This window comes from Phascolarctos cinereus, unplaced genomic scaffold (genome assembly GCF_003287225.1).
Source record: "Phascolarctos cinereus isolate Bilbo 61053 unplaced genomic scaffold, phaCin_HiC Scaffold_3;HRSCAF=262, whole genome shotgun sequence".
In the NCBI taxonomy this organism is placed as follows: domain Eukaryota; kingdom Metazoa; phylum Chordata; class Mammalia; order Diprotodontia; family Phascolarctidae; genus Phascolarctos; species Phascolarctos cinereus.
This window is the reverse complement of record NW_027555736.1, coordinates 205516323-205541340: the sequence shown is the minus strand read 5'-3', so window position 1 is coordinate 205541340 and position 25018 is coordinate 205516323. Positions and strand designations below refer to the sequence as shown.

Below are 25018 nucleotides of genomic sequence, written 5' to 3'. Positions count from 1 at the left end.
CAGCAAAACCCACAAAAATACAGAGTGGAACAAATTTCCAGCCCAAGACAACCTGGATGGTGGATTAGAAAGGTCTATCACATCAGGCTGGGAGAGAAACACAGTTCACCATGGGTGCACAGGCAAAACAGGCCTCAGCAAACCTGGAGCAGACCTAAGGGGACTGAATCATGGGCAGCTGTGGCAGTTTCCAGACTTCTCAACCCACAAACACCAAAGACAACTTAGAAGGACAGTAGGAAAAGTCTGTGACTTTGGTGAGAGAGAAGTTAAGTCCCAGCCCCAGTCCTGGCGCAGCCCCAGGGTGGTAGCTGCTTCTGGAGCTTCCAGCCCATAGACTGAGGGGGAATTGAGTGGGTTATCAGAGGGGGAGTGCAGGGGTCTCTTTGCTGGTGCTGAGGCAGGATTCTCTTGCTTTGATTGTGCTTGGATCTGGGTCACAGTTCTGGGTGGTGATCCTTGGGCAAGGAGGAGTGCTGGCGTGGTGGAGCTTGTAGTGGCAGTACAGAGAAAATCCTCCTCACAGTTCCAAGGCAGAAAAGAGTGCTTGTGATCACTCACAGACCAGAGAACAGGCCCAGAAAGGAGTAAATACCTTGCCCTTGATCATATCACCTTGGAAGAACTGAAAACTTACAGGTCTCTAGAAGTATCTCTGAAAACAGCTGTGCAAAACCTGCGAAGCTTGAGACAGTACATTCTCCACACTGGAAGCAGACCCCTACCTTAACAAAGAGTTTAAAACTCAAGTAATTGCCTGGGATCATAAGCAAACTGTGCAAGGAAAAAAAAAAAAGGCAGACCATAACAGCTTTCTTTGGTGACAAAGAAGATCAAAACATACAACTAGAAGAAGACAACAAAGTCGAAGCTCCTACAGCCAAAGCCTCCAAGAAAAATATGAATCAGTCCCAGGCCATGGAAGAGCTCAAAAGGGATTTGAGAAGCAAGTAAGAGAAGCAGAGGAAAAACTGGAAAGAGAAATGAGAGTGATGCAAGAAAATCATGAAAAACAAGTCAACAGCTTGCTAAAGGAGACCCAAAAAAATACTGAAGAAAATAACACCTTAAAAAATAGCCTAACCCAAATGGCAAAAGAGGTCCAAAAAGCCAATGAGGAGAAGAATGCCTTAAAAAGCAGAATTGGCCAAATGGAAAAGGAAGTCCAAAAGCTCACTGAAGAAAATACTTCCCTAAAAATTAGGATGGAGCAATTGGAAGCTAGTGACTTTATGAGAAATCACGATGTTCTAAAATGAAAAGAATGAAAAAATAGAAGACAATGTGAAATATCTCGTTGGAAAAACAACTGACCTGGAAAATAGATTCAGGAGAGAGAATTTAAAAATTATTGGACTATCTGAAAGCCATGATAAAAAAAAAGAGCCTAGACATCATCTTTCAAGAAATTATCAAGGAAAACTGCCCTGATATCCTAGAACCAGAGGATAAAATAGAAATTGAAAGAATCCACAATCACTCCTGAAAGAGATCCCCAAAGGAAAACTCCTAGGAATATTGTAGCCAAATTCCAGAGTTCCCAGGTCAAGGAGAAAATATTGCAAGCAGCCAGAAAGAAACAATTCAAGTATTGTGGAAACACAATCAGGATAACACTGGATTTAGCAGCTTCTACATTAAGGGACCACAGGGCTTGGAATATGATATTCCAGAGGGCAAAGAAGATAGGATTACAACCAAGAATCACCTACCCAGCAAAACTGAGTATAATCCTTTGGGGGGAAAATGGACATTCAGTGAAATAGAGGACTTTCAACCATTCTTGATGAAAAGACCAGAGATGAATAGAAAATTTGACTTTCAAATAAAAGACACAAGAGAAGCATGAAGAGGTAAACAGGAAAGAGAAATCATAAGGGAGTTATTAAGGTTGAACTGTTTATATTCCTACATGGAAAGATGATATTTGTAACACATGAGACCTTTGTCATATTAGGGTAGTTGGAGGGGGAAAGAAATTATATGTATAGACTGATTGATAGATAGAGGGCATAGGGTGAGTTGAAGATGAATGGGTGATATCTGGAGAATAAAATTAAGGGGTGAGAGAGGATTATACTGGGAGAAGGAAAAAGGGAGAGGTAGAATAGGGTAAATTATCTCACATAAAACAGACAAGAAAAGGGTTTTACAGTGAAGGGGAAGTAGGGGAAGGTGAGAAGGAATGAGTGAATCTTATTTTCATAGGATTTGGCTTAAGGAGAGAATAACATATACATTCAATTGGGTATGGAAAGCTATCTTGTCCTATAGGAAAATAGGGGTGAATGGGATAAGAGAGAGGGGGGATAATAGAAGGGAGGGAAGACTGGGGGATATGGTAATCAGAAGCAAACACTTCTGAGGAGGGACAGGGTCAAAAGAGAGAACAGAATAAATGGGAGGGGGCAGGATAGGATGAAAGGAAATATAATTTTCCACAGCATGACTACCATGGAAGTGTTTTGCATGACTACACAAGTATAACCTGTATCAAGTTGCTTGCCTTCTCAATGAGGGTGTGTGGGGAGGGAGGGAGGGAGGGAGAAAATTTGTAACCCAAAGTTTTAAAAACAAATGTTAAAAAATTGTTTTTACATGCAACTGGGAAATAAGATATACAGGCAATAGGGTATAGAAATCTATCCTGCCCAACAAGAAAATAGAAGAAGAAAGGGATAAGAGAAGGGGAAAGATAGAAGGAAGGGCAGATTAGGAGAAAGGGTATTCAGAATGCACACTGTCTTGGGGTTGGGGGAGGGATGAGATGGGGAGAAAATTTGGAACTCAAAATCTTGTGGAAGTGAATGTTGAAAACTAAAAATAAATAAATTAATGAATCTTAAAAAAAAAAAACTAGGTGAGAAGAATGCCCACACTGTTTTTTAACTCCTTGATTTAATAGCAATTATCTGACTTTCCTATTGACAACTCAAGGAAAGGATTTAGAGTTGGATGGGTTTGAGGATTTAAAAAAAAATCTCTGATGTTCTAAAAGTAGATTTTTGTAAAAACTTCTAGCTCACCAGGCAGTATTTAGCCTCATTTATGCAATGTCCTATGACTCTGACCATGCTCCTTACCATTTTTGTGCTTTTGACAATCCATCCCAAGAACATTTGGAAATAATATTGGGATGGAACCTAACAATTCTCATCAATAGTCATAAGATAGACAGCCACATGAGATTTTAGGGAATAGGCATAAACTACCCACAATCTACTAACACAAGAGGATCAAGATAATGGCTGGGGGCGGGAGAATCCTAGATGACCTCTAAGGTCTCTAAATCTATATGTCTAAGAATGCATAGGGCCTGAAACTGTGATTTCACTGGTTTAGGGAACTCTCTCTACCAATGTAGAGATGGCACCATCTCTGTCATTTATAGTTTTAAGAAGGTTACCTAGAGTACTGAGAGGTTAAGTGATTTGCTTAAGGTCATATAGCTGGTATGTACCAGAGGCAGAATTTGAACTCAGATCTTCTGGCTCCAAGAGTAATTTTCTATCCACTAGGCCACACTGTTTTTTACTGTTCCTAAGAAATAGAGAATGCCTGGTCTGAAGCCTTAGTAAATAGGGTTTCTTTCCAGCAAAGTAACTGCCATCTTCATCTTTTGATTGCATAAGAGGTAATTTGTAAGGTGATTTGGAACAGCAGAGAGCACTGTACAATCCTGAGCAAGTTACTTAACCTTTCCGGACCTTATTTTCCTCTTTTGTAAAATGAAGGCCTTGAAGAAGATGGCTTCTTAGGTCCCTTACAGTTCTAAATCTATGGTCCTAGACTATTAGTGGGAAGATGCAGAATCCGGTTCTGCCTTTTGCATGCTGTGTGACTGCAGGCAAACCACTTGTCCTCTTTAAATTGATTTCCTCATATGAAAAAATAAGAAATAATAACATTTGCATTACTACCTTGACTTTTTAACTGTTGTTGAAAGTGTTTTGTAACTGCAAAGCACTCTATAAATATGAGCTATTATTATCCCTCCATCTGGCATACAGGTGACCCTGGATTCTCAAAAGTGATACCAATGGAGCACAAACCCTTGAAGGTCCAACCAAACTGGAAGAGTTTCAAGGACAAACCTCAGCCTGAGTTTCATGTATGAATGTATGAACTTGGTAGGATGCATCTCTGTTGTCCAAGGATGAGCCTGGTTTAATGCAGAGACACTTATTATTACCAAGATTTTTATTTGTTTGTTTTTGTAATAATAGCACATGAAATCATCTACTCAAGTTAAGAGAGGCTACAACTTGCACTGATGGAAGGAGTATCCATACTGATGAAATCATGGATCATCATTACCATTATCATGTCTTTTGTCTGAAGACTACAAATTCTGAAAGGTAGGAGGGTGCCAGAGACCACCACTCAGTCTAGGGCCAATTTTATCCGACCTAGAAATCTGTTATAAGCCCACCAAACTCCTGGAAAAAAACAAAGGTGCTATTATCTTAGCCCTTTTCAATGAGGTATATTGCCATACAGAAAACATTATAATAAATTTTACAAAAGAACCCTCTGTTGGTCAAATCTACCTTGACTTCTCTGATATTTTTGTGTCTTGGGTCTAATCATGTACTGTCATGTAATAGAAAGAACACTGGACTTAACTGTTCAGAACTGAGTTATAATCTCTGTTCCACCCTTACTAGCTATATGGCATTGAACAAGTTTCTTCACTTTTCTAGGCTTCATTTTCTATCTATGAAAAATGAGACATGGGCTCTAGTATTGTGTGTTCTAAGTTCGCTCCCAACTCTATGGTCTATGGTCTATTGTATATTCTATGTTCTAAAATTCTATTCTAGAGCTCTTCCTAAGATTAACATTCTATTTTCTCCGGAACTGTCCAACTGTGACCTTCAATGATCCAGTTCTCTAATGCCTATGATCTAAGGGCCCCATCCAGCTCTGACAGTCTATGAGTTAATATTAGTTACTGTGATCTTCAAGAAACCTTTCAAAAAGTCTTAGGTACCTGAAATACTATCAGTCATTGGGATATCAATGACCCACATTTTGAAAATAAATCATTCAGTGGTAGACCTCATCCATTTTATACCTAGATATAATTGCTTTCTTCTGGGTAAATTGAACTTCACAGTCAGGTGGAGATTACAAGTCTATACACCCCAAATTTCAGGACAGGTTCAGGAGGACTAGCGCATCTAACCTCAGCAATGATCATGCCATTGTGAGTGTTTTCCTCATCCCCCTTTTCCTCAACCAACATAGTCTTACATTTTCATCTAAATAATGGTTTGCCTCCTCTCCCACGGACAGTTTGGCCCCAGTAACTCCTTGAAACACCTCCAATGATGATAATAATGTGGATAGTGCCATAAGGCTTACAAAACACTTTCTTCACAATTCTGTGAGATGGGTAATAAGACAGTACTTATCTTCACCACTTTATGGATGAAGAAACTAGATGACTTTCCCAGGGTCACACTATTAGTAAATATTGGTCTCAAGACTTAAACTCAGGCCTTCTGACTTCTAAGATCAGTGATCCTTCTACTACACCGGATATTCCAGGCAAATGATTCTGACTTGTTTGCTAGAATAGGCTAAAGAAAGCATTCGTTGCATTTGGAGCCTGAAGCCCTGGGTTTGAGTGAGTTCTAACTCTGTCTCTTACCATCTGTGATGGTAAGTCCTTTGATAAAACAATGCCTACACTACCTCATCAGGTTATGGTGAGAATTGAAAGACACCAGGCATGAAAAGCTTTGTAATAATAACAACAGTTGAAATTTAGGTCGCACTTTAAAATTCACAAAGCAATCTCCAAAATTTCTCTTATCTGAGTTTTACTACTTCCCTATGAGGTAGAATGAACAAATATTATTATTCCACTTGAGAGAGGATACTTAAACTCAGAGAGATTACGTGACTTGTCTGTAGCCATACAGCTCGTAAGTGTCAGAGGCAAGATTTGAACCCAGGTCTGCCAAACTCCATTACTAGAGCTATAACACCATACTGCTTCTTTGATCTATAAACATGAGCTAGTATGATTACTGACACAAACAACATGGTTAGAAAGGTTATAGGGAGACATAAACATAAATTATATTAGCTAGCATTCATATAATGTTTCCAGATTTTCCAAGGGCCATATCGCACGGTACCTGGAGCACAGTGAATGCTTAATAAAGACGTGTTGACTTGTCGTGATCTAAGCTATCTAATTTGATCTTCACAACAAGCCTGTGAGGTGGGTATTATTGCCTGAATAACAAAGTCAGAGAGAATAAATTATGTGATTTGGTGACTCATTGGCAAGTATATGAAGCAGAATCGCAGCGAAGCTCTTCCTGGCTCCAAGTTCAGGACCTTTCCACTGCACCAGAGGTGTCAAACACCTGGGAGAACAGAGCCATTAAACTTGAGGAGATGTTTAACAAAACAAAGAAAAAATACAATAGAACACAGATAATGCTAATTTACGGTTTTCTAAGTCAACAGGCTTCCCATGCAGATCTTTGTGTATGGGTTTGGTGGCCCCAGTTTCTATCTGAGCATGACACCATATATACCATTTGCATACCACCACTTGGCTGCCCAAAATACATGCAAGGCAGGTCTATTAGACCGATGGGACTTTTGGAAACTCTGTGCAAGGATGGTTTGGAGTTGCCCTATCTGGGACAAGATCACGCTAGGGTTCTAGGAGGGTCCTAATGTCTAGCTCTGGAACAGTGGAAAGAACCCTAGGCTTAGAAACACAAGCATTGGGTCTGAATCTTATTTCTGCCACTTCTTTGCTCACTGTAAAACCCTGGAAAAATCGCTTTCCCTCTCTGACTCTGTTTTAAAAATGAGGAGTTTAGATTAGGTGATTTTAATGGAGTCCCTTCTAATTCTAATATTTAACAGAAAAACTTCCTTCTTCTCCCTCCCTGGACTGATGCTTAGGAGAAAACAGAATCAATCAGCTTCCTCATGCTTGCTGCAACAGGCAGAGAGCACTTGACCTGAAGTCAGATTAACTGGGTTCAAATGCAGGCTGTTGCTCCTTGTGACTATACAAATTCCTTGACCTCTCTGGACCATTTTTAATTCTTCCAAATAAAGGTTGGACTAGATCAATAAGGTTTCTTCCAGCTCAAAATCCTATGACAGTACGAAAGATCAATCCTGCCTAATCAAACATTATAGGTTCATAGATCGTTGGAGCTGGGATTTGAACACAGAGTTTTTGACTTCAAACCTTCGTGGGGTTGTGCCCATCATTTGAGATAGTAGTGGACACCTAGTAGGAGCTCAGGAAATACCTGTTGCTTAATTGATCATTCAGATTACTTCTTTCCAAGTTAGAGATCTATCAGATAGCACATTAAGAATGATGAATAACTGTTCTACTCTAGAGACACAACATGCATCAGAGGAAACTGTAGCAGTGCATGTCTGCCTCTTCATCATTCTTTTAGAATCAAAACTTCGAAGCTGAAAGGGACTTATGAGGTCATCATAAAATGACAGAATCTGAGTGAGAACCGACTTCACAATCTAGTCCAGAGGTTCTTAATCTTCTTTGTGTCATGGATTCCCTTTGGCAGTTGTCTGACACCTACGGATTCCTCAGAATGGTGTCTTTAAATGTAAAAAATAAAATATATAGGATTACAAAGGAAACCAATTATATTGAAATACAATTATCAAAATAGTTTTAAAAAACACACACCAAGTTCAAGGACCCCAAGTTAAGAATCCCTGATCTGGTTCATGTTATACAGTACCTGACCAAGAATTTCTCTACAACATCATTTGGTCCTCACAACAACCCTGTGAGGTAGGTAGGGTCCATATTAATATTTTACAGTTGAAGAATCACGTTCAAAGACCTGAAGGTAATATTTGGTCCAAATCACAAGGCTAGACCAATCCCTCTACCAATTGCAAAAATTTTCCATACAACATTCCCCCCAAAGTGACCTTTTGATCGCTGTTTGCAGACCTCTAGGGGTAAAGAAGAAAAAATCCCTCCCTCTTCCCACCCCTTCCAGGCAGCTCATTCTATTTTTGGAGAGCTTTAATTGTTCAGACTTGATTGAACATTCTCAGCACTGGCGGTATTACTCATCTCTAGAAAGTATCAAAACATTTGACCCCCTAGAAGAAAAGTGGAATCTCTTAAATAATCAACATAGCAATAAATTATCTCAGGCCCTGTGGGTTGTGGGGAGTCCTGCTCGGAGGATATTCTCCAAATTCATTCTGCTTTTTTCCAGCAAAATGACCAAAGATCATTTGCCCCTTGTCAAGAGCAAATTGGTTTTAATGGCTGTTAGAAAGTTTGAAATTCAATTTCATTCAGCAAATATCTATTAATTATTAATATAATTACCTAGTGTGTACTATGCTAGGAACTGGGAATTCAAAAATGAAAAGTTACCTATTCCTTGCCCTCACATACTAGGACTGGACTTGGAATCTGAGTTTTAACTGGCTTCAAATCCTGTTCCTGTCACTCACTCCCTGTGTGACTTTGAGCAAGAAGGTTAACTTCTTCTCATCTTAAACTAAATGGCTCTCTAAAGTCTCTTCCAGCTTTTGATCTATGATCTGTGACCTCAGTCTCATGGACAATGATGGCACAGAAACATGCATGGTAAAATGTAGAATTTGATAAGGGCAAAGGAAAAACTTTGTAACAATAAAAGCTATACCAGAATGGAATGGGCTGCCTCTGGAGGTAGTGGGTTCATTATAAGAACTGGATGCCTGATCACTTGTGATATGGTAGAAGGGACTGCTGTTCAGATAAGGTTGGACTAGATGTTCTCTGAGTTAGCCTCATAGTTCTGAGATTTTGTGGTACAGGCAAAGTGCTCTAGGAAATTTGAAAAATGTAATTCAGGAATTCTCATCAGGATCCAGGCCATTCATAAAAATCAGTTCAATTCTATCCTATTAAAAAAGTTAAGTACCTAGGTGATACTACTACTACTACTACTATTACTACTACTACTACTACTACTACTACTACTAATAATAATAATAATAATAATAATTGCCCTCAAGGAGCTTACATAGAACCTCAGAGTTGAAAAGGATGTACCAACCTATCCCTAGATGTCCTCCAAGTGCCTGTAGTGGGTTCTCTTCTCTCTATATATCTTCTGCTCTCTCTCTTAGTGATCTCATCCATCCTCATGGGTTCAAAGAGTATTTCTTATAAATGACTCCCAAATCCACATATCTAGTCCTAACTTCAGTTTTGAACTCTAATCCCACATCTTTAGCTACTTGCTGGTCATATTCCTTTAGATATAATTAGCACCTCTAACTAAATAAAAGCATAGCTAAATACACTATATCAGCTCCTCAAAACCTACCCTTCCTCTGGTGCCATTGTTCTCTCAATTAAACAGAATCATAACCTCAGAATCATCTTTGACTTTTCCATCACCTTGATTTCCCCTACCCCCACAGTCAAGTAGCCAAGTCTCTTCATAGAAAATTATCATAGACAGTCACAGAATTAGAGATTAGATCTAGCAGGAACCTTAGAAATCATTCAATCTAAACCTCTCATTCTAGAGGAGGAAACAGAGGTTCAGAGATATTAAGTGATTTGTTCAAAGTTACAAAGACAACAAGTGACAGAACAGAGATTGGAACACAGGTCCTCTGACTCCAAGTCCAACATTATTAGGCCATGCTGTTCTGCCCCTATCAACTCCATCACAGAAAAATCTCTCAAATCCATTTCTCTCTATTCACATAGCCAATACTGTCACTGAGGTCTTCCTCACCACCAACATGGACTATTGTAATAGCTTTCCTATTTTCACCTCAATATTTGTTCCTGCCCCTGGTCTCCATCTTATTTTTTTTTCCTTTGGGACTTTCTCATAATTAATACTTGTTGGATTCTTTGACCTCAGAGGGTATATAGTCCAAACACTGCTTGAAGCAGGAATCCCTTCTATGGCATCCCCAAGAAATATCCATCCCTTTTGACCTATAAACTACTTTTTAAAAAGAAAACCCTCAGGCTCTCAAAGATAATAAAGAATATGCATTTAATAGCATGTTAATATACAGCTTAAAGGTATATTAATTCTTCTTTTTGTCAGTGCATTACAGGAGTAAAAGAAGAGAAGTACCATTTGTGAATGCACAGTCAAATGCTGATCCTAAGTGCCAACGCATCTCGGTGCTCTTGCACTATTAAAATTCAGCTTTAGGAATGTGATTCCATATGCAGTGTTACGTGCCAGTGCTGGAATTCCATCAGGTTGGTATGCAATCTACAATTTGTTTTTTTTATCCCAATGGAATTGTATACAAGTATTACGAAAAGAATAAAATTTCTTATTCATAAAACTAAAGGGGTTATCCTAAAGCTTACAAGAAGAAAGTATAGCCTCAAACTAAGGAGTCAAAAAAACTAGTTTTTGTTGTTTGTTGCAGTTGTTTTAAAAATAAGCCACCATACTAGACAGTTTTGGAAAATGATATTATAAAAAGGGAAAGAAAGAAAAAAAGAAAGGGAGGACGAATTGGCACAGTTAAACCCCCTAATTTCTAAGTGCACTTTGTAATGCTCCTTGCAAGCTGCCGCTTTTTCCCACGATCATGACCCCAAGCCTCCGTAGGGTGTCACCGGCGCACGGTGAGGAGTTTTATTGCATTGCCAAGAGTCGATTTTAAGAAAAAACACTAAAAGGCTTCAAAAACCCTATTTATTCTCTGTCATCAAAAATAGCAACAGGGGGACTTATACAACTTTTCTGTGAGTGCCCACCAGTCTATTTTTTTTTCTTCTTAAAAAAAATAGAAGTCAGTTAAAGAGAAATGATTTGGTTCTTAAAAAAGAATGTAAGGAAACACTTAATCGGCTAGCCCAAGGAGACGTCAGAAACAGGTGAAGCAGGAAGGCTTCGACACGGCCATCGGCAGGCTCCGCACGTCTGTACCTAAACTACGGAGGGGGTGCAGCGTCCCCAATGCCTTCTCAAACCTGCGTGGATCCTAGTATTTGTCTGGAACCCCGTTATTGCTGAACCAGAGCGTTCACGCTAGAAGCGACACACCCTGTTCATAGAGGGTAGAACTGGGAGGCAGCTTCAGAGGACTGGATCTCCACCTGGGCCATTTTGAACTGCGTGCACTGGAGCCACTTCCGGAGAAGCGGATGAGCTCGTGCTTGTCTGTCCAGAGCCCTGCAGCATCCTCAGGCTGTGGTGGTTCACATTGTTCTGAATTGCTTGAAGTCGTAGTTGTAGTCCAGCCGATAAATGCTGTCAAAACATAACAAGAGACTCAGAATCACAGAACAGCAGAGGTACCGAGCGGCTCAAAGCTGACAGGGATCCACTCCTGAACAGCAAATGTCCTTCACACATAGGTCACCTAGGATCCACCTGTACAGCCTCAGTGATGGGAATACACCACGTCCTGAGGCAGCCCCTTCCACTTTGAGACAGGTCCAACTGTTACAGAGATTTGTTTTTCCCTTTTGCCAAGCTAACATCTGTCTCTATAACTATGACCTCTTGCTGCCAGTTCTGCCCTCTGGGGCCAAGCAGAAAAAAGTTAATCCCTCTTCCACCTGACAGACCTTCAAACACTTGAAGACAGCTATCCTGCTTCCCTCCACTAACTCCTAAATACACACCCAAGTCTTTTAGTCTCAAGGTTAAACATACGTTATCCCTAGGAAAATTTAGAAGGAGAAATAATATATTCATTGTTGCTTTCTGATGCCATTCAACTGAGTTCAAAAGTAGGTTTCTGTGGTTAGACCTGCTGCCCAAGTTCAAAGCAATTTTTCTTGAATGCAAAGCTAAAACATAGCATGCTGTCCATGGCCACAGCAATGCTGCTACCACAAATCAGGATTCACAGGGGGCTGGCATACAGCTCTTGGCTCTATTATTCTCCATTGTGACCTGCCATGGAAAGGAAGGTACCAGTACATGCCTACAACTTACAATTTGCCCCAGCTGATCTAGCTGATCTCCACCCCCAATGCTATCTCCCAGTTTGTTCTGCCCCTAACAATGGGCACAAATCCAAGGAAGCCTCCAGAATTCCTCTCCCGACCCACCTACTAATACTACCTCTGCCAGGCAGGTGACAGGAGCTAAGACAAAATGGAAACTGAATTCCTGCTGCCAAACTTGCAAATGCAGCTGGTGACTAACTTCTCTATACCTCTGCCAAGACCAAACATCTATGTTTAATAGCAGTAAATTATGTTTAACCCTCACAACACAAAGCTTCCCTAGAGGCTGGATGGTGGTCTGGAAAGAGCACCAGACTGGGAATTAGGAGGCATGACTCTGCCACTCACTAATTCTGCATCTTTGAGAAAATTCCTTCATTTCTCAGGACCTCAGTTTCCTCCTCTGTAAAATGGAAGGAAGGCTGATAGAGAAAGACATTGAAAAAATGTCTAAGGTTACTTTCAGCTATAAAATTGTATAATTCTAATATCTGAGTTCTTGCCACTAGCTGTGTGACCTTGGGCAAGTCAGTTCTCTCAGGGTCCATATTCCTTATATATAAAATAAAGGAATGATGATGATCTCTGATGACCCTCACAACTCTGATGTTATATCATCATTTATTAAAACCCTTCAAAAATTTCTCCCCATCATGGAAGATTGGTGATAGTGGTTAGGACATTTATTGTACAGAATTTTGATCAAGTCACACTAGTATGTTCTTTAAAAATGACTAGACTTCTGCATCTAATCAGCAGACTAGGACTGGTTGAGGAAATGAAGCTACTTCATCTTGATCTTTAGCATAAACATGCATTCAGAATGAATAATCAATGAGAAAGATCCTTGGAAATGGTTCTCTTGGCTTTCACGTGGAAGCTTATTATTGATATTCTGATGTCCAAATATCTTATGTGTCTCTGTCAGAATTGTCTTTCATAGCTTTTAAGCTCCTTGTAGGAAAAACAGTCTCTACCCAATTAGAAAGGTATTCGATAAATTCTATAGAAAGAGTTTAGAGTTGGAAGGGGCCTTAGAAGTCACCTAATCCTCCCCCCACCCCCTTTTACAGATGAGGGAAATGAGGTCCAGCAAAATTGAGTGACTTACCCTAAAGTCACATGAGTAGTAATTGGCAGAGTTGGGATTCAAACCCAGGTCCTCTGATGCCAAATATAGCACTCCTTCCATGGTACTGCTTTCTGATAATGATTCCATGTGGCCATGCAGATAGAACACAGGGCCAGAAGTCAAGATAAAGATTCTAGTTCTGGATCTGCCACTTTTAATATGTAACTTTGAGTAGGTCACTTAACTTTTCTGGGTCACCACATCTGTAAAATGCGATCTATAAAATCCCCGTATATTTTACAGGGATATGTTCAAAAGATAAAACAACATAACAATCCAGGCAGTATAGCCTAGTAGAAAGAACACTCAACTTGTAATCAAGACTGGTTTGAATCCTGGCTGCTGCTTAGTGGTTCTGTGATTTTGGTCAAATCATTTAACCTTTCTGGGTTTCAGTTTCCCAATCTATAAAATGGGGATAATAATACCAATCTCATGGGGTAGTTGTGAGGGTTGGGTTTTTTTGTAAATAATTTATAAATCAAAGGTATTATTATTATAATGGAGAAGCAGCATGCTATGGTGGACAGAGCATTAGACCTGTAAGGAGGATGATCTTGGTTCAAGTCTACCTCTGACACTTAACTACCTGAAGATGGGTAAGTTGCTTAACCTCTCTGCCCCCTTCTCAGATGGATTGTGATCTGCATTTAGAGGGAGATATGTTCCTACATTGACAAAGTCACAGGCACTTGAAGTATTATGATAACAGACACAAATAGTGCTTTGAAAAAAATTTATAGTAGACAAAGATTTGGAATCAGTATCCTGGGTCTGAATCCCTGCTCTGGTGTAAGCCTGGACAAGCCACACAACTCTGGATCTTAATCTTCTTCTCTATAACATGAGAGAATTGGACAAGATCTGTAAGGTCCTTTCCAGTTCTAAATTCTATGGTCCAGTACTTGGAAGGATGACAGTGCTGATGACAGTGGAGCTAAAAGGCAATTTGCAATTACCATGTATAAGCATGACAATTCTTGAAGTGAGATTAGTATTGATAGTATTATTGCCTGTGAACTTCATAACATTTTCAGGATGGACCCATGTTCAAACTAAAAACTTGCCCTGAAATAGCCAATGGGATAACTTACCTTCAAATTTGATTGAATCATTGGCAGCCACATAGGTATGAGCTGTGAGGGAAAAACAAAGATGTTTGCTATTATTGTACTATTTGGTCACATCAGATGCAATTACAGTGAGGGAAAGCAGGGCATCGTTAATCCCTCTAACTTTGCAAGGATGAGGGCACATGCTGAGGCATTGCCCATAATCAGAAAAATGTCTTTTTGAGTCCAGGCCCTGCTGAGTTGGTGGCATTTGGAGGTTAATAAGCACCCCATGATTGCTTGGAATATACGCTTTAGAGCAAATGACTGATTATCTCTTGAAAGCCACTCAATGAGTGGAAAGTTAGTGTATGTTTTAAAAATACCTTCATTTCCTTAAATAAAATCTTCCTCCCTAGAATATTCAGAAATGATTCTCAGGTATAGCCATAATTGTATTACCTTTTGGTTGTTAAGAAAAGGTTCGTAAACAGCAGCTAGAATTCCACACTGTCAGAAAAAGACAGACTTCTATCTCCTACCTCTATATGGTATAGAAGATAAAACAGAACCAAAGCAGGGAGATAAGGACTTTGTACAATCTGTGTATTCACACAAATGACTCGTACAAGCTAGGGGCCAGGCCTAAAACGAGGTTTTAAAACCCATGGGCTCTATAAAGCTTGAGCTGATTCACTCGTCTGTTCCTATATATGATTTCTCCCACAGACTGCTCTCTTTGGGCAGGATATACTTTACAGAGTAGGAACAGTGTCTCCCATTCCTGATGTAGTATCATCAGCTTCTTTTCTTTTCAATGTCCTCTGTTTCCTCAGGGCAGTAGGAAAGTTTAATTCAACAATGTAGTGGAATATGGGATAGCCCATCTGAGCTAACAGAAGACAAGTTATAATTGTGATTTTCTGAGTCTTAGGCACAGTTTCAGGACATTCTGAAGAGAAATTCTAACTAAAGTATAGAAAAGCTTGAAGATAGAAGTATAAATAATGACCCTTTAATTCTCAAACCAGTAGTTTGTTTACCTTACTCCAAGTTACTGTCCTCTTTGGAAACTGTTAACACATCAAAACTGCATTTATTGAGTCTAAGAAAGCGGTCATTTTTATTTCTGTTTATTCTTTGGTTCCTAAGGCTAACTGGCATGTATATGTGTTTTAATACCTTGTTAATAACATGTCCAATTTATTAATTTCTAAATAAAAATGGTAGTCTTGGCCAACATCTTGGACATAGCATAATTATAGTCCTTAGGAAAGAAGTATCAGTAGGTGAAGTTCCATCATCTAAAAATGATCCCTGTGGCTTATTCCTATTAGTAGGCTTATAATCCTAGTAGGACATTAAGGGTTAGTGCCTTAGAAGTCTGTGCCACAAATTATCTGATCCTAATCCTTGCCTAAACATTTTGAATCACAGAATAAGCCACCCCAGGGTGTCTAGATGGCCTCTGAAGTCCTTTAAGCTCTGAGATTCTGTCATTTTACGAAAGATCAAAGAGATGCAAAAGATAAACTGTTGGTACCTCCTTCCCACTGCAGTTCCAAGAATTTATTGTCTTAATATGGTGTCAATAATTCAGGTAAATAGGTTCATGTGGCGGCTGGGTTATTCACCCCTGTTACACACACACACACACACACACACACACACACACACACACAGTGTAGAAGATGTCAACACAGTAAACAAATATTCAGGAGAAAAACAAATTCTGACCTGCAGTCTGGAGTTAAAGGTCTATAATTAGAGTTTATAAGCAGTCATTGCAGGTAACCATATAGTCAGTTATTGTTAGACTAAGAGAACATATTAATTCATCATCAGGATGCTGTTCAGAGACAGCAAGTTGGAATCACCTTTGTGTAAATTTATATGGCTCCCTGTGGGTTTTGATTTTATAGGTCTAATCCACAAGAAATCAATCCTTATGTAAGGATATTCCAGAAAAGTTGTGGGTCTCTGGGAAACTCACAAGGGTCTTTTTCATCTATGAGTTAGGGGAATAAGCAAGGAACACAACCTGAAACAGTTAATAGTACTGTGGTAGGCGTTCTTCCCCTGGGGTCCATGGACTATCTAAGGCACCAGGGGATAAATTTTAGGTCATCCATGAACTTGTATGGGGAAAAAAAATTACACCTTTATTTTTACTGATCTCTGTCTCACATTTAGCATTCAATTTAAAGACGTTCTTCTGAGGAGTTCATAGTCTTCATCAGACTGCCAGTGGGATCCATGACACACACAAAATATTGAAAAACTCTATACTTAGGAGATTGCCTGGGATGTCTGACTCCAGACTTGGCCTATTAGTGCATATCTGAGTCTTTTCTCAGGTGTTTCCTTTCCTCATAGGAAAGTTTTTGCATTTTGGGGGAAACAGAACAGTAGTTGACATCTGAGCCAAGATGTCAGCCTCTTAAAGAGGTAGCAAACACTAGTGCAGAAAGTCTCTTTGGCAAAGGTCTTTGCTCATAACACAAGGAAGAATGATATCAGCCAGAAACACTAGGAGCTATGGCATCTCTCAGGTCCCATCAGTAAGTATTGTTTTTCTGAGTCAGTGACTTAGTTGTATGTGACAGACTAATGTTGTTTTAGGGATAGATTTTAGTGGGGAAAATAGTTCTTACTCTTCCCAACTAGTTTACTACATGCGACTACATGATTCTCAAATGTACTTTCAAATGACTTTCAGGTTTATAATTTACCAATTACATGACTGGAGGCTTCAGGTTAAACTCCATTATTATCGACAGCCTCATATAATCCAGTAATCACCCTATTTAGGGAATAATAATTTGGTTTATTGAATAACTTTCATTTTGGTTCCTTTTTGCTAGCGGCTCATACAAAGCTGTCAGTAAGAATTAGACATAATTTACTTTGGGCTCAGTAACGATATAATAGAGTAAGTTGGGTGGTGTTTTTTTTTTTCTTCCCTGGAAACCTTGAAAAAAGGAGGTCACTTTAGCCAAAATAAAAGCAATATTCTTAGAATCAAAGGATTCTATTCCTGGTTTTTCCACACCTGTGTGACTGTTTGACCTTAGACAAGTCACTTAACTTCTCTGGGTCTTGGTTTTCTCATGTATAGTAAATAAGCATATTGGACTATCTGACCGTAAGGTACTTTTTCTAACTTTAAATCTATGATATGATCATTTGATGATGATATTGCATTGTTCTCCTTCAACTCTTTTTGTCACTTGAAGACTTGTTTTTGTCCAAAGGAACACATTTCACTGGATGGTCCCTCCCACTAGTAAGGTATAAAAGATAATTATCCAGCATTTTGGCCATATTCTTAATGATCATTAGGACCAATACTATATAATATTCTGATGTTAACCTAAGTGCACTCCCCCATCCATGGGCTTTTTCAAGGTCTAGGGAGGCAATGTGAAAGAGTAGATAGAAAACCAGAAAAACTGAGTTCAAATCTGACAAATACTGTGCAGGTCATTATCAGTACTCTCAGTAATTGTCAAAGGCTGTAATTTGCAAGAAGGTGTTGACCTACATTGGCACAGGGAGTTTCCTCACCTGGGGAATTCCCCACATCAGTTAAATCATAGGTCCAGTCCCTATTCCAGTCCCATCTCAGCCCTTAGCATAGCACTAGGAAACTTGGCTCTTGCTCTTTTCCTAAAGAACAGAGTCAAAAGAATGGAAAATAGTGAAGCTATCAGGGACGCAAATGAATTGTTATAGCCTTTCTCAAGTTCAGTTTTCAATAAGTTCTCTTCAATTCCTTGACTTTTCCATACCACTAATTATATGGGGAATGTTCTTAAGTAAACAATAACTATTAAACATGTTTATGTAATCTGTAAGGCAGTTTCTTGAACAAAGTTTACATTCAAATTACATTAACCTTAAAGGATCACCCAGATAGTGAAAATGAGTCAAATGACTTTGGGAAGGGTAAAAACATACTACCCAATTTATTCCATTATGGCACCACTGTCAGGATAATTTCCTTCCAACAAATATATCTTTAATGAGCAACTTTCAAGTTATATTTGTTTGAAATACCCAGTATAGGTAATTTTTCTCACATGTTTTCTCACATGTTTTAAGGTTTTTAATACAAGTATATATCCTCTAACTGTGGCTACTGAAGCTGGATTTTTAAAGTGTCTCACTCAAAAGGTACAGCTATGATGAGCACTAGGTCCTGAAAGTTGGGGGAAGTTCTCCCTAAGAATCATTATGGCTTTCATACCTTGACAAAAATGGTTGAATTGCATTCTTGCAATGCTTCCATCAAACTGATCACATGAAGACACACCATTTCTACCATCTGAAACAACAAAAAGGAGAAATAAATGCTTCTTCCAGTGTTATAAGAACCTTAAAAACCACTGTGTGCCTGCCAAGAGCCACCTGACATCTGTTCATGCTGTTTACCTAATGACCAGGGTGAACCACTAAGGGGTATTTTTATTTGCCTCTAAAACTTCAGAACAGAAAATGAAAGAAGCTAGAACAGTTTCTTGCTTGCTAAATTTTCCTTTTCTAATACTGCTGTCCCTATACAGTACCACCAACCACTAGCTGACTATCAATTTTTTCTGGAAGCCCTCAGCTTCCTTCACTTCAAGCCATACACCTCTTCATAAACATCTCCCTTCTTCTATCTTGAAGAATTCTTATACATCACTTAGGAAGTAGCTGAGAAATTTTCAGGGGACTTTTGTTACTTTAAAATCTTCACTCTCCTCAGGATGAAGGATACTATGCCAAATGTCATGTCTGACTATACTTAAAATAATTTCCCTAAATTAGTGCTTCCCAGCATTGGGTTTGTGACACCCTTCTCTACACTTGTCTCAAATATTGTCAAAAAGTTTACCCTAAAGTCTCAGAATTAAAATAATTTTAATTCACTTTAATTTTTAAGGGAACATATGCCATATAGTATCTCTTTAAGGGGAAAGAGGCATTGTAAAATCAAACAGTGACACAAAACAAAAATCTCTGTCCTGTGTTTATATTACACTGTTAGTGATTTAGACCTCAGTAATGAATGTATAAGCACAAAGATTTCTGTAGACGTTTGTTTGAAATGACACTATCATCTGTGATAATAGTTACAATGGTGTAGGGTGGCTTCAGAATCTAAAAAGATTTTAACAGCCTAGAAAAAATCTAACAACTTCAAATTTATAGCACAAGTCAAGGACCTGAGACTTCCTCAGAACTCTTTCACTAAAGCATCCTGTCTATAATTTATGGTCTTTGAGACATATTTGATGATCACTGAGGTTAAATTCATTCTACCATTAAACAAGCATTACTTAATATGTGCAAAACACTTTATTAAGTATTAGGAATAAAAAGACAAAAAGAGAACAGTCCTTGTTCTTCAAGAGCTTCCATTCTATTAGGATGAAACAACATGTACAGAAGTTAACTCAAAATATATACAAAGCATATATTAAGAAATTTTAGACAGAGTGCAATAACTGTGGTAATATCAAAGACCTTGAGTAAGAGGTAGCATTTGAACTGAGTCTTGATGGAGGAAAGGGATTCAGAGAAGTTGAGGTAAGGAGGGACCACATTCCATGCATGGGGGGATAGCCCTATGCAAAGGCAAGAGATAGAAAATGGAATATTATGGACAGGGAAGAGCAGTTTGGCTAAAACGTAGTTTGTGTGTGGATCAATATTAAATCAGTCTTGGAAAGTAGGTTAGAGACAATGTGAAAGCCTTAAACAGAAGGCTTTCTATTTGAGTCTAGAGGCAATAGGGAATCCCAGAAATTTCTTGAGTAACAGTCAGAACTGTGCTTTAGAAATATAATTTTTAAAAATTTTATTTTTCAATTAACAAGCATTTCTCTTCTCTCCTCTTTCCAAACAAAACAAAACCCTCATAACAACTATGCAGTCATGCAAAAGAAAAAAATCCCTACATTATAGGAATATCAGTTTGATGACTGCCAAATGACTTACCCAATAGTCAAAAAGTGAATCCAAGTGAGAGGTACAACGTGAACCCACATCTTCCTTTAGAACATAAGCTCTTTGAGGAAAGAAAATGTTTCACTTTTGTCTTTTTATCCCGAGTGCTTAGCACAGTTCCTGGTACACAGCATTAATAAATGTTCATTGTTGTTGTTTTTGTTACTGACTTCAAAGCCAGTAACCTATCTGCTATGTCATGGTAGCTTTAATAGGGATGAATTTAAAGTTCAATATTTAGATGAAAAAAAATAAAATCTGCTACACAATATACTTCAGTCACTTTTCAGTTGTGGCTGATTCTTCATGGCCCCATTTGGAGTCTTCTTGGCAGAAATACTGAAGTGGCTTGCCATTCCCTTCTCCAGCTCATTTTACAGATGAGGAAATTAAGGCAAATGGGGTTAAGTGACTTGACTAGGGTCACACTAGTAAATGTCCAAAACCAGAACTTCATAATCTGAAGTATTCTATATAAACAGTGAGGTGTTATCAGAAGTGGTACAGAGAAAAGGTGGAGTCTGCAAACTACAGGCTGGGGAACTTGATTTCAATTCCTGGCAAATTCCGGACTGTATGACTAAATAGAGAACAAACATCTAGAAAAGGAAGTAGTGATCCCAGCAACTCTGGAAGGCTTCATCTAAAACAAGTCATACCAAATATTCAATAGACACCAAAATAGTTATCACTTTCAGTGACAGCAAAGACTTGGAGAAGGTGGACACCCATTAATTGGGGAATAGCTAAGCAAATTGTGGTACATGAAATTATTGGAATAATATTGTACTCTAAGAAATGACTATGAAAAATTAAGAGAAGTATGAAAAATGTTTTTGAACTTGTGTAGAGTTACATAAGCAGAGCCAAGACAATATATACAATGATTACAATAATATAAATGGAGAAAAAACACAGTGAAACTAAATTTTATGTAATTATAATGGCCCAGCCAAGCCATAGAGACAAATCATAAAAAACAAGCAACATTTCTTCTTTGCAGAAGTGGGAACTTTGCATATAGAATATTGCACATACTGTCACACACAACTGTTGAGTGGTTTTGCTAAACCAAATTTTTTTCATTTTCCTTTAAAATCTTTTTTATAAGGAATGATTCAGTGGCTGGGGGAGGGAGGATATAATCAGAAAGTGATATAAAAATAAGGGAAATCAGTAAAAATAACATGCAAAAAAAAGATAGGTCATATCAGAGTAACTTCATTCTTTTTTTTGTATAGGCTTACTAGACCAGTTAATTATGGGAATATTCAGGAGATTTCAGCAAAGCATCTGACAAACTGTCTCAAGCTACTTTTATGTACATGTTGGAGACTAGATAATAGCACAGTTAGATGGACTGCAAATTAGATAAATTAACAGACTCAAAACATTGTCATTAAATGGGTTGAAGTCAATTCCGAAGGAGGTCTCTGTTAGAGTGCCCCAGGGATCTGGTCTGGGCACTATGCTAATTAACATTTTTATAAAGATTTGGAGAAAGGTATAGATAGCATGCTTATCAGATTTCCCAATGACACAAAGTTGAGAGAGATAGCAAATATGTTAGATGACATCCAGGATCCAAAAACTCTCAAGAGGCAAGAATGATGAGGCCAAATCAAACAAGGAATACTTTATAAAAATAAATGTAGAGTCTATACTTGGGCTAAGAAAAATTGGCTTCACAATTTCAGAATGAGAAAGGTTTAGTTAAACAATAGTTCTTTTGAAAAAAAAAGGTCAAGGGAATTTAGAAGACCATAATCTCAATATGTCAGCAGTGCAATGTAGCATCCAAAAACTCCTTCAAATTAATGTAATCTCAGGTTCCATTAAAAGAGGCATACTGTCTACATGGAAGGTGATAATGGTTCCATTGTATTTTGCACTGCACAGATCACATCTGGAATATTATATTCAATTCTGGGTAACACAATTAGAAAAGATATTAACAAGTTAGAAGAGTAACAACTACAGAGGAGTATGACCAGAATACCTAAGAGCCTCGAAATCATATTATGCAAGGATTGGTCTAAGAAACCAGAAAAGTTCAGCCTAAAGAAGGAAAGACATACAGGACATGATAGCTGTTTTCAAATATCTTAAGGGATATTATAAAGGGCTGCCAGGGGGCAGAACAGAAAATAACGGGTAGAATTTATAGCAGTAGATATAGGTTTGATGCAAGGAAAAAATTTTCTACAAATCAGAGTTATCCAAAAGTGCAATGGACTATCCCAGGAGGCAATGAATTCTCTCTCACTATAATGAAAACTCCACTTCAAGTTACAACTGGATGACCATTGATTTAGAAATGGCTAAACAAATTATGGTAGGCATGGTTAACCAATCCATCAATTACTTGATAAACATTTATTAAGTGCTTACTATGAGCCAGGCACTGTGCTAAGCACTAGGAATACAAAAAGGAGGATAAGATAGTCCCTGCCCTCAAAGAGCTTATAACCTAATGGAAGAGACAACATGCAAACAAATATATACAAAATAAGCTATATTCAGGATAAATAGGAAAAAAAATAATATAGGGAAGGTATTGGAATTAAGAGGGATTGGGAAAGGCTTCCCATAGAAGGTGGGATTTTAGTTGGGACTTAAAGGAAGCCTAAGAGGTTAGTAGTTGGAGCGGAGGAGGGAGAGCACTCCAAGCATGGGAAGATAGCCAGAGAAAATACCCAGAGCTAAGAGATGGGGTTCATGGAACAGCCAAGAGGCTGTTGTCACTGAAACAGAAGAGTAGGTGTCAGGAAATAAGTGGTAAGAAGATTGGAAAGGTAAGAGAGGGCTAGGTTATGAAGGGCTTTGAATGCCAAAAAGTGCATTTTATATTTGCTCCTGGAGGCAACAGAAAGCCACTGGAGTTTATTGAATAGAGGGGATGACATGATTAGACCTGCCCTTTAGGAAAATCACTTTAGTGGTTGAATGGAGGATGGCTTGGAGTAGGAGGAGTCAAGGCAAGCAGATCCACCAGTAGCCTATTGCAATAATACAGGCATGAGGTGATGAGGGCCTGCATCAGAGTGGTGGCAGTGTCAGAGAAGAGAAGAGGGCTTATTTGAAAGATGTTGCAAAGATGAAATTTATAGGCCTTAACAACAGATTGGGTATGGGCAGGCGAGAGAGAGTGAAGAGTCCAAGATGACTCCTACATTAAATGACCAGACCCAAAGAGTGGTCATTCATGGGCTGAAGTCAACTTGGAAGGAGTCTCAATTGGAGTGCCCCAGGGATCTGGTCTTGGCACTATGCTCCTCATTCTGAGAAGAGCAAATATTATTAAACAAACTTCCTAGATACCTCTCAACTTCTTCCTGAGTAGGTAGCTCATAAAAACAACTCATAGGAAGAAAGGAAATGTATGTGAAAATAGGTGCGGCCTTTTAAAAATTCTGATCAATGCAACAACCAAGCATAATTTCATCATAAAGCATGTTATTCACCTCTTGACAAAGAAGTGATGGACTCAGGGTACAGAAGGAGGCACATATTTTTTGGACATGGCCAATGTGGGAATTTGTTTTGCTTGACAAAGCATATTTATTACAATGATTTAGTTTTTCCTTGTTTTGTCCCATTGTTTGGGGTGGGGGGAGATAGGAGAGAGAAGAAATTTATTTTTGTTAATTGAAAAAAATATTTTTAATATATCTATGGCTTGAAATGAAGGAATCAGAGAGCACTCAAACCCCATCATGTTAAAATCAATTAGCTGGTAGTGTGATAGAGGAATGGCTGTGTTAGAAGAGTAACATCTGGGAAACAAGAAACCATTGACCTTCTTTCCTTACTTTTTGTTCAGGTGGATTAGAAGCAAATAAAAATATCCCTTCATGGACTTCTGGGATTAATTTCGCAAATTTGACAGTGTGGCATAGCAGAAATAACACTGGACTGGAGTCAGAAGATCTGGATTCAGGCCCTGACTCTACTATTTAATAGTGGTAGCATTACACTGGGTAAGCCGGTTGACATCTCTGAGTTTGTTTCCTCCTTTGTTAAACAGGAATAACAACAGTCATCCAGCATAGTTGTGAGATGAAGATCTCCCAGTGGGTGTAAAGTGCTATGTAAATATGAGTTTTGGGGCAGCTAGGTGATGCAATGGAGAGAGCCCCAGGCCTGGAGTCAGGAGGACCTGAGTTCAAATTCAGCCTCAGATACATAACACTCACCAGCTGTGTGTGTCACCGTGGCCAGGTCACTTAACCCCACTGCCTAGCTAATAGAGATATAGGTAGATATAGATATAGATGTAGATGTAGATATAGATATAGATAGATATAGATATAGATATAGATATAGATATAGATATAGATATAGATATAGATATAGATATAGATATAGATATAGATATAGATATAGATATAGATATAGATATGAGTTTCTATTTATTATGATCACAATGCAATCAAGCCTTAGGGAGGGATATTTTTATGAACAGGTACTGAACTCACCACTTTGTTATGTGCCATTAGCTGTAGAATGCTAGGTGTCACCCGACTCCAGAATTCCAGTGCAGTAAGGATGGCTGTAAAGCTAAATTCATTCTGATTTTGGACAGAGGGAGCAACAGCAGTTTGTTCACAGTAGACTGTCCATAGTTGAGCAAAGATAAATGCATGGAAGAGGGAACACATGTGCAACACAGATGTCTGCAAAGGAGAATGAAGGAGAGGAAGATGTTATGCCCAGCTAACATGTTGCATCCCAAGGGAGCCACAAGTGGCTTGTACAATGTGGAGAAGCTATAGGCAACATTATCTGATTCAAGCCATCAGAGGACAAAAATGTTATTCCATTCCTATGAACTTATGATTCATCCTTGTCTGATCTTCACTA

The 25018-nt window shown here is 38.6% G+C and overlaps 1 protein-coding gene across 1 annotated transcript in view; it reads right to left on the bottom strand.

Annotated features, from left to right (window-relative positions):
* Nucleotides 1-10032: 10032 nt before the first annotated feature.
* Nucleotides 10033-25018, bottom strand: part of UNC79 (unc-79 subunit of NALCN channel complex) — a 316047-nt gene continuing 301061 nt past the window's right edge. Inside the window, 5 exon segments of the mRNA XM_078151418.1 lie at nucleotides 10033-11158; nucleotides 11160-11270; nucleotides 14204-14245; nucleotides 18411-18488; nucleotides 24634-24831. Of these exon segments, the coding sequence (XP_078007544.1) occupies nucleotides 11069-11158; nucleotides 11160-11270; nucleotides 14204-14245; nucleotides 18411-18488; nucleotides 24634-24831 (519 nt within the window). The 3' untranslated portion in view covers nucleotides 10033-11068.